We start from the raw sequence: 16,894 nt of genomic DNA, 5'->3' as shown, positions 1-16,894 counted from the left end.
AATATGGTCAGTCTCTCCGGCTGAAGGCATGTGATACCCCTACACGGTTCATTCTCAAGAGAGAACAAGAGTAAATGGCAGGCAAAATATGGCCATGACCTCTGAGAACAAGGGGCTTGGATTGGCAGAGCACAGAGCGCAGTGTCACCTGCATCTCAGCCCGGCGGGTCACGGGTTGACGGCTCTGCCTGTGTTGCTGATGCCCTGGGCTACCTTCAAGGTGACTCAAAGCCAGAACAGCAGAGGTGGGCACAGGTGCCTGCCGCACTTCATTCAGGGTCAAAACAGAGCTTCACCGGAGGGATTCGGCCGAGGCAGAGCTGGACTGCGTGCCAGAAACTGCTCCGGGCACGTCAGGGATGTGGCCTCGGCGCTCCTTCCACCCACCACTCGGGGGCGCCATCCTGCCCTCCGCTTCACAGCTGAGAACATGGAGACTGACCTAACGTGTCTCAGGGGCGCCACTGAGGATGGAGCGGACACCAGACGTGAGCCCAGGTCTGGCTGAGCCTGAGCCGGTCTCCCACCATGCCGTGGAGCTGTGCCACTCTCACCAACAGGGCACAGGCCGTAGGCCCGCAGAGCCACCCTGAGTGCCAGGAGGCAGGGGGCAGGCCTGCTGTCCCCCAGAGCGCCAAGCACCTGCCCCTCACGAGAGAGAGGCTGCACCTCGGGCAGGTGGTGCTCCCCTGCAGTTCCCTGGGGCTTCACACACCAGACTCTCCATCTCTGGGGCCCAGGACACAGGCCCCCCGAGTTAAGCGTGCCGGGGGACACCATCCCTGGGAGGGGAAAGCCACAGACCTGGGTCCCCGCTGAGACAAGGCGGACTCGTACCTGCGGGATGCCGTACTGGTCGATGACCTGCCAGATATGCCAGTCTTCTTTCCGGGACGCTTTCCTGACCCGGAAGGTGGCGACAAGGGCGTACTCGTCAGGCAGGCCCTGCGGGAACACATCCCTGGGGGGACGGAGACAGGTGACACGGGCTCAGTGTGAGCGCAGAGGCTGAGGGAGGCCCGCGCACCCCTGGGCTCGCTCGGTCCCGCCCGCCTTACCCCCAGGTGTTTCTGAAATCCACCCACTCCCCTGCCTTTACCGCCTTCTCCTGTGATCGGGGCCTCAGTGTGACCCCCTGAGAGACCCCTGCTGGACCCCTCATGTCCCCTGCCCTCACCTTCAGCCCCTTCAAACCTCCCCACGTGTCTGATCCCATCTGCCCACCTTCACCATTCCTGACAAAACTGATGATAAACGAGGCGCAGTCGCTCCTCCCCCAGGGTCAAGGGCGGCATGTGCTGGCCTCCCCACCCCTGCCCGTTCCTCTCAGCAGGGCCCAGCTGCTGTGTCTCACCCTGCTCTGTTCCCTGTCTCCCCACCCGGCATCCTCCTGCCCCCGGGGAGCCCTGGGGGTGTTCCTCACCTCCCTGCACCTGCTCCTCCCCCTCCACATTCAAGAGGGAAACTGCTCTTTACACCAGGTTCGGAAGGTGTTCTGACCCGCAGGTAGCTGAGGGCAGCCAGGCTCTGTGGGTTCACCTGAGGCCGCCTGGTCGGGCAGAGGCCAGTGAGGCGCACGCTGAGAGGGGCCCGGCGTCCACAGCCCTTCTCCTGGCTGGTTGGCTGCACTGCCACCCTGCATCCCCAGGCCACGGTGGGCCAGAGCCCGCTCTGGGGCAGGAGCTGCCCGGGGAGTGCCCGGCCCTGACTTCTCCGTGGGAGGGGGTGGGAGCTGTCTGGCCAAAGAGCCAGGCAGGGGACATGAGGGGGCGTCTGCGTTCCTGGTTCCCAGACTCACAGACCCTCAGGGACCCTTTGTTCGGCTGCAGAACCTGGGAGCAAAGACTAGCCCCCCCTTTCTGACCCTCAGCTCACAGATGCCAGCTAGGAGGGGGTCCTGTTGTTCAAAGTCATTCTCTGGGGGGGATTTCACCTGGGATCCTGGAGCAGGCCCCTTACTCAGGGCACGGGGTCCTCCACAGGAAGAGGGATCCCGAGGCCAGTGCCCACATGGGAGGGAGGCAGGGCTGCCCCGGCGGGCTGCACGCACAGGCTTTGTGCTCACAGACTGTTCACTTTCTTTTTCTTCTTATTTCATTAATGAGCCCAACTGTGCTGTTTTTTTCTAGACCTACTTTCTTCTTATACCTTTGAAATAACCATATGTGTGTGTGCCTAGCATATATATGTATAGACTGTTATCGATATATGTCTTTACAGCACATCCACATATCTGTAGGTAGATAAAAACCAAGGCTTTTTCTTAGGCTACATATATATACATATAATTTAAGAAAGTGTTAATTACAGTCAGGATGGAGGAAAATATCATTAACAGAGAATATCTAAAGCAAATACAAATGGCCTAACTTAATCCTTCCCAGAAATAATGCAGCAGATATGAGATTATAGTGAAAAGTCTAGAAGCCGTGGGTCTGGAGGACCTGAGTTTGAGGCCAACTTTCTCTGCCTACAAACTGTGAGATTTTGAACAAGTTACTATTCCCATTTCAGGTCTCAAATGTTGCACCTGTTAAATGATGAACAGGGTACCCACCTGGCTCATCTCATTTTATTGAAGTGAGTAAAACCTGGATAAGATGTGTAAAATACTCTTTACATGTTAAACAAGTGAGAAAAATATAAACATTGGAAGTGACATCTTTTCATTATGAACTAAATTAACCTGTAGTTAAAGATATACATGTGTGTATTATCTTTGCATAAATTCCAGAGCATTAGAAATAAGGGGATACTATTCTTTATTGAAATGTTAGAGAGTTGCTGCTTTGATTTTGTTTCTGGTGTTTTGCCACTAAAATAAACTTGAAACCATGATGAAATTCCTTCTCAGAGCAACTCAGCCTAATAGGAGCTCAGACCCACTATCCGGGAGGCTGATCCCTCCGTCCACAGGACGTGTGCAAAACCGTTCTGCTGTTTGTTCTAAATATCTCATTAGAAAAATGACCTCCCAAGCGGGGTCCTCTGTCAGCCCTGCCACCATATCTGTGTAACACGCAGGATAGTTTGTGAGCAGAGAAGGTAAGGGGAGACCTGACTCATCTGGGGGGTCAGAGAAGGAGTCCTTGGTTGATCTGTACTGTGAAGGACCCGTGGGTGTCCCAGGGAGATGGAAGGGCATGATCAAAGGTCCTGCAGTGGGAGGAGGGCACCTGGAAGGCCCCCAGAGCAGAGACGGAGGAGCCGGACAAGGGAATGTGGGGGGACAAGCTTGAGGCCAAAATGGAAAGAGGGGCCAGGTCACAAAAGGGCCTCTCCAGCCCTTTAGCTTAAGAACACTTCACAGCAATTTGAGTTTGAAGATGGAGGAAGAGCATTGTGATGAACATCATTTTTGTTTCTGAAAGATCTGTCTGAGATGGGCAGAATGGCACATTTATTTTGGTATCGTTATTAGCCCTTGACTAGAGACCCTGGACAGATCTTTATATCACAATCCTCTCAGCAATGCTGCAGGGCAGGAACGTTCACTTCTGGGGAAAAACATGGCAAGACTGGGACACAGAGGCATCCACGGCCTGTGTAAGGCTGGGCGCCCGGTAAAGACTGACAGGGTCTCCATTGGCCAAACTGACTACATCACTCTGGGTGGGGTCATGCCTGCACGTAAAGAAGTGAGCCCAGGACCAGAGAACCAGTACGGCGATGGCTGACCGGCCAGCTAGGAGGCAGGTGGGATCCCCGGTCAGCAGCTCCGTGGCCTCAACTCAGGGCCACCTCACCCAGCACCGAGCAGCTCCGAGCAGTGGCTGCCCAGTGCTCAGTGTGAGGCCGCGGCTGACCGGCCCCCATCCTGCCTTTCCCTGGGTGTCCAGGGCAGGTCCAGGGAAGTGACCACTCACTCCGTCCTCTGTACCACAGGGAAGGACCCCATCCGGACATAGGAGCTGTGCGCTCCGTTCTCTCTCTTCCCCAGAATCTCCTTCACTCTGAACAAATCCATCAGGTCAAAACCTGTGCAAAGAAAAGATCGAGGAGCGAGTTAGGCAGGCAGAAGCCCAGGAGACAAACAGAAAGTGAGCGGCTCTCTGCAGAGGCAGCCGGCCTGGCCTGCCCTGGGAAGAGCGGATGCAGGACTTAGGCAAATAAATTCGGAGAAAACAGTGACCAGCGAAGCAAGGAGATGGGCAGCTTCTGTTCCCGTTTCCGATTCCGAGCAAAGGGTGCAGGGGAAATGCAGGCTCCGGATCTCCCAGGGGATGTGAGTGTTGTACAAGCCCTGGCTCACAGCCTAGGGCAGGCCAAACGGACGGTGTCCTGGCCTCCTTGGCACCTGGGGGGCCCATGTGCGAGCGCTGCTCACGCAGGCTGCCTCTGCGGGCAAGAGGTGGTTCAGGGCTTTCCCTCATCATCGCAGGTTGACCGTTCATTTGGATTTTGCTGGGGGCCACGGGGGAGGCCTTGGACCCATGTCTTCTGTGAAATCCCATCACAAGGAGCCTCACACCCTGCAGACAGCTCTGCCGCTTCCCCTAGAGCCCTACGCCTGCCCCCTGGTTACACAGGACTGTACCTCCAACCACGTGGCAAGGAGCGGCTGCCCCCCCAGCATCGGGAGGTCCTGGGGAGACTTGTGGGCAGGTCAGGAGTCCCAGTGCTGGGAGCGCCCACTGAGTGAACAAGGAGAGGGACTTCCTCCTCCACTGCCCTCTGCGGGCACAGCCCTGACCCACTCTGAGCAGCGACTGGACACTGCCATCCATGCACCGCCTGGGGATAGGAGGCATGTGGGGCACCTGCAGCTCTGGGCTCAATGCCTTGTGGGGCCCTGTGGCCTCAGCTGGGGACAGCTGGTAGAACTGGCCAGGCCTCATGCTAGGAGGGGCCTTCTGAAGTTCCAAAGTACTGCCACATGCAGCGAGCCCTATGCCTGGACGTGTCCTGGGGCACAGGACACACAGCAGTGTAGGGGTGGCTGCCCGGGAATGAAGCGACTGGCCCAGAGACCCAGGAAGGCCCCCACTTCTAGGGCTCCATGGAGTGGACACCAAGAGGTAAAGGGCCCAGAGGCTGTTTAGGGTTCAGGTCCTGTTCTAGAAAAATGCAGGGCAGGTGGGAGCAGGTTTTGGAGCCATTCAGACCTCAGTCTGAGAGCTGGCAGCCGCACAGTCGGATGGGCAGCCCAGCACCTCCTTCACCGTGAGGCAGAACTCGCAGGCGGCCCCCCTGCGGGGTCAAGGTGCCTGCAGGCAGAGTTGCATGGAGCAGGCGCCTGCCCCTGTCATCTCCAGCAGCCTGGCACAGGCGGGTCCCCGAGGGCAGGCTCTCCCATCTGTTAAACTCTCGGACTCTCCTGCCTGCCTGGAGGAGAAACTCCTGGGGAGGTTTCTGCAAGGGGCAGGGGAGGTTGCAGGGGTTGGGGGACAGGCCATTGCTTGAGAGATGCCTCCAGCTAAACTGAGGCAGGCAAGGTAGGGACGGAGGGCAGTCAGACTCTGGGGATCCAGGACTGGGGCAGTCACTCAGCCCCTGAAAGCTCCATGTGTCATGAGCACAGAGGGGACAGCGGCGGCCTCTCCCAGGGCTGCCCAAGGCCTCCCTGGACATCCAGGCCCTGGAGCCGCTTTTTCAGAGACTGTTCACAAGGAGGACATGTGCCCACTGCCTGTCCTGTGAGCAGTCAGGGGCGAGGATGGCAACCTCACAACTTCATCAACTGCCACTAGCAATGGCCACCGTAGGCTGGTTTCCCTTTAGCATTCATATGTGGGAGAATTAAAAAAAAACAGTTTTTAAAAAGCAAACATATGCTCTACTTTTGGGTTCCACTTTTGTTGATTTCAGTGAATAAAAACAAAGACTAAAATACGACAAAACTCTGAACAACAAGCAATTAACTAGGTGGCAGCAAAGGGCACTGAGAGAAAAGATGAATTGCCTGCTATAAATAAAGGCCGGGAAGGAAAATGGAAAATGTTCCTGAGAGAAATGGACTTGGATGTGAGGCACCACGAGATAAGGAACAATTGTTTAATGCAAAAATTGCAAAGGCGCCTCCTGAAGTCACAGAGCCACCAAGGCAGGGGCACCGGAACCAGCCTGCAACCGCCAGGACCCCGGAGGGCCCTTCTCCCTGCCGGCACCCACTGCGCCCGCCCTCATCCCTCTGAGGTCTGGAGGCTGCGCCGGCCTCTCTGGGCCCCACGGTCACCCCCGGTTCTTCCGAGGGTCTGGCCCAAGGGGCAGTGCCGACCCGCCACTGGATGGGGAGCCATCTGAGGGCTGGAACCCGATCCGATTCATGCCTCCACCCCTAAAAGAGTCCGTTTTGGTGGCGGTTCTTATTTGTGGCACCAGTTGTGGTAAAAGAGGGAAGGTGAGAAGGAAGGAATTCAGATCATTGCAGGCCTCCTGGTGTTAGATGCACCCATGGCTGCTCAGATCCCAGTAACGACCAGGACAGAGTCCCAGCCTCCCCCACAGTTTAGTATCTAATGGAAAGCAGACATAGATAAGCGTGTCAGTGCTGTGTGCTGTGGGTGAATGAGGAGCATTGCTGGGCTTGTATGGGGGGGGTGCTCATGGAATATTTTCCTTGCTTTCCTGAGGAGTAATCAGGGAGGCCTTCCCAGAGGAGGCAACGTCTGGCCCGAATTTGAAGAACTAATAAAAGCTGGGCAGACAGAGAAGGAGAAAAGGGCATTTAAGGGAGCTGGATATGCAAATTACTGGGCCTGAGTCAACCAAGTTCCTTCTGAGAATCTCGGTTATTTTGGGACGTCCGAGGTGGGAATGAGGTAAGCAGGGGCAGGTCAGGCTGCGAGAGTCTGAGTTTCTTTCTATAGGCAGTGGGGGAGCCATGGAGGAGCTTCAAAGCAAGGGAGAAACACAATCCTGTTTCTGTTCTGAAAGGTCATTCTGGCAACAGGGGATGGAGGAGCAGGGAGGGACCAGACTTGGTAAGACAGGGCCGGGGAGGGCCAGGGAGAGGCCACTGGCCGGGAGGCTGTTTGAGAGGGTCAGTGGCCATGAGCTGGTGACTATCTGGGTACGGAAGCCCACGTAGGGGAAGAGAGAAATTCAGGATGTCTGTGGCCAAATTTCAGAGCTGCACCTCGCCTAGCACATTCTTTAGTCATTAAATAGCTAACCTCCCAGGAAAGCCATGTCACAACTTTAGTCGCTAGGATTTGCAGAGCAATTCTGTTATGAGAGCTGAGATAGAGCCTCAAAGACCTGGTGTCAGAGCATTGTTATCTACATAGGGAAACTGAGTCTCAGAAAGGTCAGGAGCCTGACTCAAGGCCAGAGCAGCAGGGCCAGCCTAGACTGTACCTCCAAACTGCCTTCTCTGTTCTCTTCCCCATCCTCACTGTTCCAGCCCAGATAAACCCTAAAAGTAGCCAGTCATTTAAGGAAACGCCTGGAGGTGAGGCTTTGGGGTCCAACATTCTTTCCAGAGTACCAGAGCTGCTCCAATTACCCAAGTGCCCTAAACTGGCAAGTCCGAGGCTCCCTCTCTCCAGAACTCCCCCTTCAGCCTCAGCGCGGCTGAGTTTTTTCTGGGCTGTTCTAATTAGAGGAAGCGATAGATCTGCAGGCTGTATGTACTCCCAGAGCTGCCCAAATGGGGCATCCGTGCCGCGTGATGATGGACGCCAGCCCGGCACTGTGACTTGTTTCCTGGGAGCCTGAGAGACCCGGGAGAGGGGGTATTTCAGGGTCCTGCTGGCTGCGGGTCGGCACAGCTGGTTCTGAACAGAGGGCCCCTTTCCTATTCAGTCACCAGATTCTTCAGCAGGGTCCTCCTCAGATGCCAGACACCAAAGGATTTGTTCACGCTCTGCATTCGCACTTGCATGTGCACCTACACACACAGACACGTCCACGCATGCATGTGCATACACATGTGCCCTCCCTGCACACACGTATTCCAAATCTTCCCAGCAACAATCAATTACTCTTAAGTAGAAAAAATGGTTGGGGCTCTTTGTTTCCTAGAATGACAGGAAAGTACGTGCTGATTCATCGATGGCCTGGGCAGATGCGTTTGTTCATCTGTGTCCCCTTCCCACCTTTCTTCTTTCCCTCCTTCAGATAGTCTGGACGTGAGCCCTGACTCCACCACAAACTCAGGCAGATTACTTATTTGTCTGCACCTCCATTTCCCCCACTATAAAGTACATAATAGTGCCTCTCTCAGGTGATGCAAGGGTTAAATGAGAGGCCATGCAAACCCCTTGGCACACAGGTGTACAAGTGTCAGTTATTATGATTATGGTTATTAATGGCATCATTTCCTAACCTTTCCCTCCAATGGCCTTCCATGTTACACGATGAATTATTTAGGGGAGATTCTGCTATGAAGGATGCATTCCTCACGAAACCAAATATGGATAGAGTGGCATGGTAAGATTTACTTTGAAGAGTGACAGAAGATGTCCTGGGCAGAGCTGGGCAGGCACGTCCATGCTCCATGCAATGGGGAGTAGGTTGTCCAGACCAGAGATTGGCTGGGGAATCCCAAGGCAGTAAGTGGGAGCATCTATGTCAAATTTTGCCCTTGGGGCAGAGTGCTTCAGCTATGAATATATTCAAGAGAGCAGAGTTAACACAGTAAAGAGGGTAAAAATTATCGTCATCTGACAGTTGGACAAAGAAATCCTGACAGTGACAGTACCTTGCTGAAAACCAACCACACCAGGAGTTCCATAAAGAAAGATGCTGTCTTCATCTGGGTCCCTGCAGAGGCTCTAACAGTTATGTGGGAGGCCCCGTTGATGCAAGAACAGGGATGGAGGCTGGGAAGGAAGCAGGTGGTGAAGAGCGTGGCTCTAAGCCAGCTGCCCCAGGTGACTGCAGCCAGGTCCCACTGGGGGACTCCTGGAAATGGGTCAAGCATGGACCTCAGAATACACTGGTCAGACGTGGGCCCAAGGGGCAGTAGAACGGGACGTCCTCACCAGCTGGGGGCCGAGTCACTCCCGAGAGTGTTAGCCCCCTGGCACGTTTCACCTGATCTGACATGGGCAGCGCAGCCTTCTGCCATTCTAGAAACATCCCTTAGCACAAAGAAGCAGGTGCTGGCATTTTTGTGAGGGCAGGGGCCCCTGACCTGGCAGGTCCCCGGTTGGGCGCAGGGCACCAGAAGCACCTGTGCACCCGGTCCTCATTTCCCATCACTCACTGCCTAGGCCGGGAGACGATTCTTCAGCTTGACACATGGGCCACAGCTGGACCCAAGGTGCTGCGGGATGGAGTGGAGGGGCTCCCAACCCAGTGGGCATGGGAGGAGAGCAGGGCTGGTATCCTGCAGGGGGCAGAAAGCTCCTTGAAGTCATGCCCCTACGTGCATCTAAATGCTCTGCAGCATCCCTGGCCACAGGCAGGAGTAAGCCGCAAACAGATGCTCGGGTGCCCATCATTACCAGGATGGTGGGAAGCTGGCCCCCATTCCTACGCGTCTCCGGACAGCCTGTCATGGAGACAGCCTGTCATGGACAGAGACAGTCTCTGCTGGGACTCGGTGGAGTTTATTTCTGCTGCCGGGTCTGTAGTCGTGTGTCTGCTTCGTCTCTTGCATCAACTCCCTCGTATTTATAGCTGTGATTCACTCTCTTCTTCCTTCCCACATGCGTTTACTCATCCATTCTTTTGCTGCTCTGCCAATCATTCACCTACTCCCTGAGCAATTCCTTTGCTTAATGTGGTATGTAGGAACTCCCAAAGGATTGCCACGGAATCCCCAATAGAAGTGAGAATGTTCTTCACTGTTGTTCCGCTCACTGGCGGGAGCCGCCTCCTGCACAGACAAGCCGCTCTGTGAGGACTTGGGTGAAAGGCAGGACTGAGAGCAGGGTCAGCGAGGCCACTCCTGAATCGAGGAGGGTCACATGCTGGTCCAGCAAATGGCACATCCAAGCCAGCCGCACGCGTGTGTGTGTGTGTGTCTGTGTGCGTGTGCGTGTGTGTGTTTGTGTGTGTGGTAGGGGAGCTGTTCCTCTCTTACCTGTGATTTCCTTGGTTTCTCCATTGGTGTGCTTAAAGCGGTCTCCTTCCACACGGACACTGGGGCAGAGCACGTCTGAGAAAAAAATAAAAGGAAACATCAGTGGGCAAATGTGTCCCCTGGCCACCCCATGGGTGGTGGCGTCCCAGATCCCGCACCTCACGGCATGCAGGGCGCCCACGTCTGCAGCACATGCAGACTCTTCTCTGGCATGGGAACTTGCTGAGCATCTACTCTGCAGATGGGGGGTCCTGTGCTGGGAGTGGACGTGTGACGTCCAGAGGGAGCAGACCCCAGCGGGGCAGGACCGGCACCGTGTGGCGGTGACAGAAATGGCTATGGGCTGCGGGGGGACTGGAGCACAGATCCGACGCTGAGCAGGGCTTGGGGAGGTCAGGGAAGCTTCCTGGGAGGGGGTGATACTTGAGGGTCCCTGTGAGGAAACAGCCAGACAGGGAAGAGGGTCAAAGGTGATGCAAGCAAGGGGCCGTGTCTATAAAAGCGTGGACATATATGTGAAAGTCCGAAGCCAGCAGGGTACCAGTGAAATGGGAAACGTGAGCTGGGGGCCTATAGAGGAGGCTCTTATGCCACCTAAGGAGCTTCAGTTTCAAACAAGAAGGCAAATCCCAGAAGAAGCAAAATGCTCAGTTACACAAAGGCAACGACTACGTCATCCGGTCAGTCACACCTCATTGCAGGATCTCACCCTCATGTCCTGTTATCACATCTTCATGATTCCTCACTTAAAAAAAAAAGGTTGGAAGAAAAAGAGACTTTCAGCTGCCCTAAAAATTCCAGGAAGAGTACCCACTTTGAATACTAAAATCCTAGGCCCAAGGGTCGGCCCCATGACAGATTAGCTCAGTGGCTGGGACAAGTCTCTTACTCTCCATGTCTCGTTGTGAGCATCTGTGACAGGGGAGAGCTTACAAAGCACACACTTGTACAGGGCTGCTTGGAGGACTGGGCAAGACCAGGCCCACGGCAGGACTGGGACTAGGTCGGGAGGCCCACTCTGGGATTCAGCAGCTCAGGCAGCCCGCTTACCTGCGCGTGGACCCCCTCCCTCCCAAGAAGCGCTTTGCTTATGCACGGTATCATTATACCCACATGTAATTAGGCAGCTCTGCCTTCCCATCAGCTCCAGGTGCCCTGGCCTGTCTTCCTGTTTGGGGCATTCACGTATCAGTGTGGGACTGGTTTGGGGCCCCTTTACCGATTAGCAGTGAGGGGGGTGAATGAGCTCTTTACTGATTTGTGAGGAGGTATTTTTAATGTTAATCTTAAAAGGCACCACAAGGTCTGACAAGCCCCATGAAAGGGGTTATTTTTTAAACAGCATCAAGTTGTCTGTCTAGGAGCAAATACAAGAGAGGACACAGGCCCTGGGCAATATTTAGACAGCTCCCCCCAGGACGGCAGCAGCTGTGGGGTAACCATGAATTACTTGAACTTTGGCAGCGTGCCGGAGAGACTGGCTTGGGATCGTGCGTCATTTAAAATGAGTTGACTCAGAAGGTTCTATCCTCGATTATGAGCAAATCTCTGGAGGCTGACAGCTGGAGCTCAGGGCAGGCAGAGCCACTGAGCCAGGTCTCTGAAAACATCCCACAGGGATGACCTGATTCATGAACCTCAATGGGCAAGGACAGTCCAAAGACCATACACGCAGAAGAGATAAAGACTCTTTTCAAAGATGTTAGAACTTGCCTAAACTACCTTAAGGAATTACTCCCCAAACCACCTGCCAATCCCCTTTTGGGGCCACCACTGAGCCTCATGCATTTTAGAGGCTCAAGGGGCAATTGATAGCAGACTTAGAAAGTCAGGACAAATGGCTCCCCAGGGATGTCAGGGCCCTTGGGCCTCACCTGCTTGGCAGGGAGGTAGGGTTAACACCCCAAGTCCCTCTTAGCCTACTACTTTATCCGTTTGGTCAGGGTATTTTCACAACTGATGATTGATTCACTTTCACATTAACTCATTTATTGAAACTAAAATACTCGAGCTCCAGATATGTTCCAGGCACCAAGCTAGTTCTAGGAACACACAAATGGGTAATAGATGAGTCAGGGGACTCAGGAGATGGCTGCGGCAACAGTCTCAGAACATGTCAGCACAAGGCATCAGAGCCACCATGACGGTGTTGTCTCCTCACTTATCCTCAATGGAGACTGCTCGCCAGCCCCCAGGGCCTTGCTCTCAGCCAGCCCAGCTGGGTGAGGAGCCCCTCTGCCCCGGGTCCTGGCTGGTGGCACGTCAGAGGCATTGGTTGGTGTGTCTGTGTCTCCAGTGAGCGGGAGGCTGCAGATCGGGCACGGATGGGCCTTGAGCTCATGACCACAAATGACCAGCGATGCCTGAGCAGAGAAGCAAGCCCTGAATGGCAGACTGGACAGCATGGGCTCGGTTGTGAGGTTGATGGCCAGTGAGAAGGTTTCACAGACTCCTGCATGGTGGTGTGGCACACACCACTGGCCGTCAGCAAAACAGCCAGTCCCTCCTCTCCCTCGCTAAAAGAATGCTGCTTTTGTTCAGAATGGCAGTTTTTAGTCCGGGAGAAAAGTTGTCATTGGTTTTCTTGGCCAGTTAGGGTTTTTCTGGCCCCACCTTTCCAGCCTCCCTTGCAGCTAAGGACAGACACATGGTCAGTTCTGGCCAAGGAAATGAAAACACAAGCTTGCTGTGGTTGGGGGAGGGGAAGTTTCTTAAAAAGCGTTTGCTTCTCCGGACATAAGGGGATAGCTAGGTAGGTGGGGCTGGCAACTTCCCTTCCCTTCCTTAGAATGTGGGACCTAATCCCTGTGGGACCGTCCATGAGGGCTCAGGAGCCTCCAATGCCAGCTGCCCCAAGCCTGGGTGAAAAGCACAGGAAAAATAAACTTCTCTGTGTCTACACCACGGAACTTGTTTTAGTTTTAGTTGTTTTTTTTTGTGGCTGAGCATATTCCAGATGTACATGCTTCCTCTCCCTGCTGGCCAGCTTCTCTTTCCAGTGCCTGAGAACAATTAGTGAGAGTGGGGCGAACCGGCACATTGCTGTCCTGGCAAAGGAGCTACTGAAGACCGGTGACCTTCACTGTCCCAGTCAGTACATGTGGATTTGTCTGGTCATCATGTAGGATCAAGTCAAGAAGCAGGCCTGTTACTAGGAACAGAGGTAAGTTCTCAGGACTCAAGATGGGTATTAGTTCCAGGGTAGTTGGTCACCTTCCCTTTTTAAGGATGAGAACATAAAACAGGACATGGTTGATCACAAAGACCTGTTCCTTTGAGGGTCAGCCACTGTTACCCACTGGCACTTGTTCCTTTAGGTGGGTAGAACATTCTAGACTTCTGGCAAGGAAGCTTCGTCTGCCCACAGTGAGGGCCCTGTTTCTCCAGGGGCCTCCGCCAGAGGCCAGGCGTTGACTGATCAGAGCTGCTGCTCTAGGAAAACACCAGGAGTTCACTGCAGTCTCTCTGGAAAAGCTCATCCTCAGTTTACCAAATGGCAAAAGGGGAGAAGGCGCTTGCACATCTGGGGAGAGGGGCTTGCACGTGACAGTCTCTGGAGAGCTCATGCCTCACGCTGACACACCCACAGTTCTGCCTGGAGAGCATAACCGTGCCAGGCCCGGGTCTCAGCCAGGACGTCTTCACTTGCCAGGGCTTACTGAGTGCCTACTGTGTGCCAATCTCTCAGCTGGGGATTCTAACCCACAACCACCATTCTAGGAAGCAGGTAGGAACATCTAGGAACATGTAGATGTAAGAACTGAAGCTAAGAGAAGTTAGTAAACTCACCAGGTAGGAGGAGGGTCTGACTGAAGGTCTACCTGCATCCGAATCTAGGAGAGACGTGGCCCCAACCTGGGAAATCACAGGACCGGGGAGTGGGGGGAGATCACAGGACTGGGGAGCAGGGGGCAGAGCCAAGAGAGCTCCGTGAGCACTGGACAGGGGCGACCGCTGCTCATCCATGGCTCACGGAGGCCACTACCGGGTGCAGCTGGCCGCAGAGGAGATGACGGCACTTCAAGTGGGCAGGGGATGAGGCGGAGGAGACGAATGAGACACCAGCAGACACACAGCCCTCTGCTGCTCCAAGGCTGGCCAGGGAATCCCCACCTTCTCACTTTGGAGAGTTAGCAGACACTGAGCCAGTGCCCGGGCCCCAGGGACGACGTGAACAACGACTGCGAAAATTAGGTGTAACAGCTTCTGGGGAATGAGACCCGCATGCCCAGTGCCATGCCGGGTACGTGATGTGGACTGAGGAACAGTTATCTCCGTGATCAGCAGGCACAGGTAGATGCTTGCCTGCATCAGACACGGTTCTAAGTGTGTTGAGCACATTGACACAGTTACTGGAATCCTGCCTGTGCGGATAGGGGCTATTATTTACAGGGGTGGAAAGAAAGGCTGCAAGTGGTCAGTAAGTCAACTGTCCAAGGCCACGGAGCTAGCAAACCACCAAGTCAGCACCACGGGTCCAGCATCCGGGGCCTGACCCCCACACGCAGTCTCTCCAAAGGTCGCCTGCCCAAGATCCCCTGGCCAATAGGCCCCCAGGTCTGTCTGTCTCCAAAGCGCACAGACAGATGGGCAGCATGCTGTTTCCTGAGGCGGCCCCTTCTGCCCCTGAGCAGCCAGGCTTGTAGGAGAGCCTCCTCACTCTGGGCCGACAGGATCCATGAGTTCTGCCACCGGGTCTGCTTGCCTGTGCCCACCATGCCTGGCTCCAAGCTGGCACTGGGGACTCCAAGGTGGACAGCCAGCCAGACCCTGCCCCCTGATGGCACCAGACCCTCAAAGTGTTCCTTTTCTCTCTTACAAAAGCTATTCAGATGTTTCAAGACAGCCAGCATGCCCCTCCTCCAATGGTCCAATCTACTGCAGCTAAGCACCCCTGGGCCCCCAGCTGCTCCCACATCCAGACACGCGAGCTGAGTGGAGGGAGCAAGAGCCCCTGGGAGCAGCAAGAATCTACACACATGAGCACACAGATCACTAGACCCACAGCTGCCTCGGGCACCTGACACTGATGCCCTCCTGGGCATCCTGTCTGGCACATGGCAGTGCTATTTGCCAAGCCCATTTTGCAGATGAGAAAACCAAGGCAAAGAGAATCCAGATGGCCTGTTTAAGTCCCACCGCTGGCCAGTGGTGGAAACAGCATTCAAGCTCAGCATGACTCCACCACCCTCACACTTGTCCCACAAGCACACGCGTGGGTCTCCTGAAGAACACAAGTAATAAACCGTGGCCAAGTCTGTGGGGGGAAACTTGGAGTGATTTTTATCTCCTTTGTGCTTTTCTGTATGTCAAATCTGCTTTAAAGACTTCAAAATGCTTCACTGGTACAGATTTTTTTACATTATCCTTATTTTTTATAAGCAGGTCTGAGCCATGCCCTGGGGGGGGCATCCGGCGGCCATAGGCTGTTTCAGGAGGTGAACTTGGGGTCCCGGGGAACTGCTGGGCCTGCACCAGCCACTGATGTTCCCCAGGAGGCCCAGAGACAGTGAGGTGGCAAGCAGTACGCACTTTTGTACCCGGGAGCCGCTAGCCGGCCAGTCAGGCCCATGGGTTCAAGGGAGCTGCCCTGGAGGCAGGCAGACAGCAAGGTGGGCAGATGGGAGGGCGCTGTGCCTGCTGGCCAGTGAACACCCACCGGGCGAGGCTGGGTAGGGCGGGGGCTGAAGGCGTGGGGCCGCTCCAGAAAGGAAGCAGCCTATTTTCCAGAATCAGATGGACCAGAGCTAAAAGCCTGGCCCTGGCCATGAACTCCTGGTAGCACTGGGCATGGGTGAGCTTGGGGCCTTTCTCTGCCCATCTGTGAAATGGTGGGGAAGAAAAGGGAGGTGCTGAGCGCCCACTGTTCACCAGCTACAAGGTCAAGCAGCTTTAGACAGTTCATGGGCTCTGATTTCACAGCGACCTGGGGATATGGGCATGTGCATGTGTGGGCAAGCTGAAGCTCAGAGAAGTTAAGTCATTTATGCAACATCACACAGCTGGCAAGCAGCAGAGGTGGGAACTGAGACCAGGCTGTGGGGCCTGGGCATCTCATGCTAGAGACAGCTCAGTATTGAAAGGTATCAGGGGGTGCTGGACAGCCACACTATCTTGAGGCCACATAGACTCTCCTTTAATCCTGCCCCAAGCCCTGTACATCAGGTATTAACATATGCATTTTACAGGCAACAAGGGCTCCTCCCATTGTGAAAGGAAGATTGCTATTAACCGCCTTCTGGGGCCACGGGGTGGACCACGTGAGAAGACGGAAAGATGGCCTAGGGCCCGGAGCCCGCCTCCGGCTCCTATCCTGGAGCTTTCTGTAGACTCACGGTCTGCGCTCCCCTTGGTCGAAGCATGTCAGCACCAGCTGCCGGCCCAGGGGCCACAGGTGGGAGGGAGGGTGTGGTCCGGTGCTGGCGGACTGAGGGGGAAGTTTATGCAAGTGTCTTGGAGGCAGCCTGGTGGTGGTGAGCGACCAGATATTGCTGGAGACGGCAATCCCCTGTGCTCGCTGACAGCTGCGAGCCCACCTCAGGAGGAGCGAGCCAGCAGGCGGCCTGATGGCCGGGAGGGCAGGCTTGGGCACAGCTGGGTCCTGCCTGGCACTGAGCGGGGGGGCACAGACAACCTCCGCTGGGAGCCTAGAACATCAAGAGAGGCCCCAGGGCCACCTCTCCTTTCCCAGCCCAGGGGTGCCTGCTCACTGGTGCAAAGGTAGCTGGGGCAGGGCAGACCGTGCTCCCCAAGGCTGACGGAAGGTCCGGCGACTGCAGAGCTCGCTGAAGACCTCACCGCTTCCATGTCAGTTGCTCCTTCTGTGTGTCCAGACCTGGAAATGGGGATTCAAGTTCCCCTTCTAAGGTCATCTTGACGATTAAATGGGGGCCACACACAGAGGTTCTTTCATGCCACCTG

General features: G+C 55.1%; 1 protein-coding gene across 1 annotated transcript in view; it reads right to left on the bottom strand.

Moving 5' to 3' along the window:
- The window catches only part of COL22A1 (collagen type XXII alpha 1 chain), a 236,818-nt gene that overhangs the window by 178,971 nt on the left and 40,953 nt on the right, over positions 1-16,894 (bottom strand). Inside the window, exons 4-6 of the mRNA XM_073230303.1 lie at positions 9,974-10,048; positions 3,867-3,978; positions 838-961 (exon numbers count right to left, since the gene is read on the bottom strand). Coding sequence (XP_073086404.1) covers positions 838-961; positions 3,867-3,978; positions 9,974-10,048 — 311 coding nt within the window. The remainder of the gene's footprint in view (positions 1-837; positions 962-3,866; positions 3,979-9,973; positions 10,049-16,894) is intronic.

Source organism: Manis javanica, chromosome 2 (genome assembly GCF_040802235.1).
Source record: "Manis javanica isolate MJ-LG chromosome 2, MJ_LKY, whole genome shotgun sequence".
Classification (NCBI taxonomy): domain Eukaryota; kingdom Metazoa; phylum Chordata; class Mammalia; order Pholidota; family Manidae; genus Manis; species Manis javanica.
Note: the sequence above shows the minus strand (reverse complement) of the source record. Positions and strands in the feature narration are given on the sequence as shown.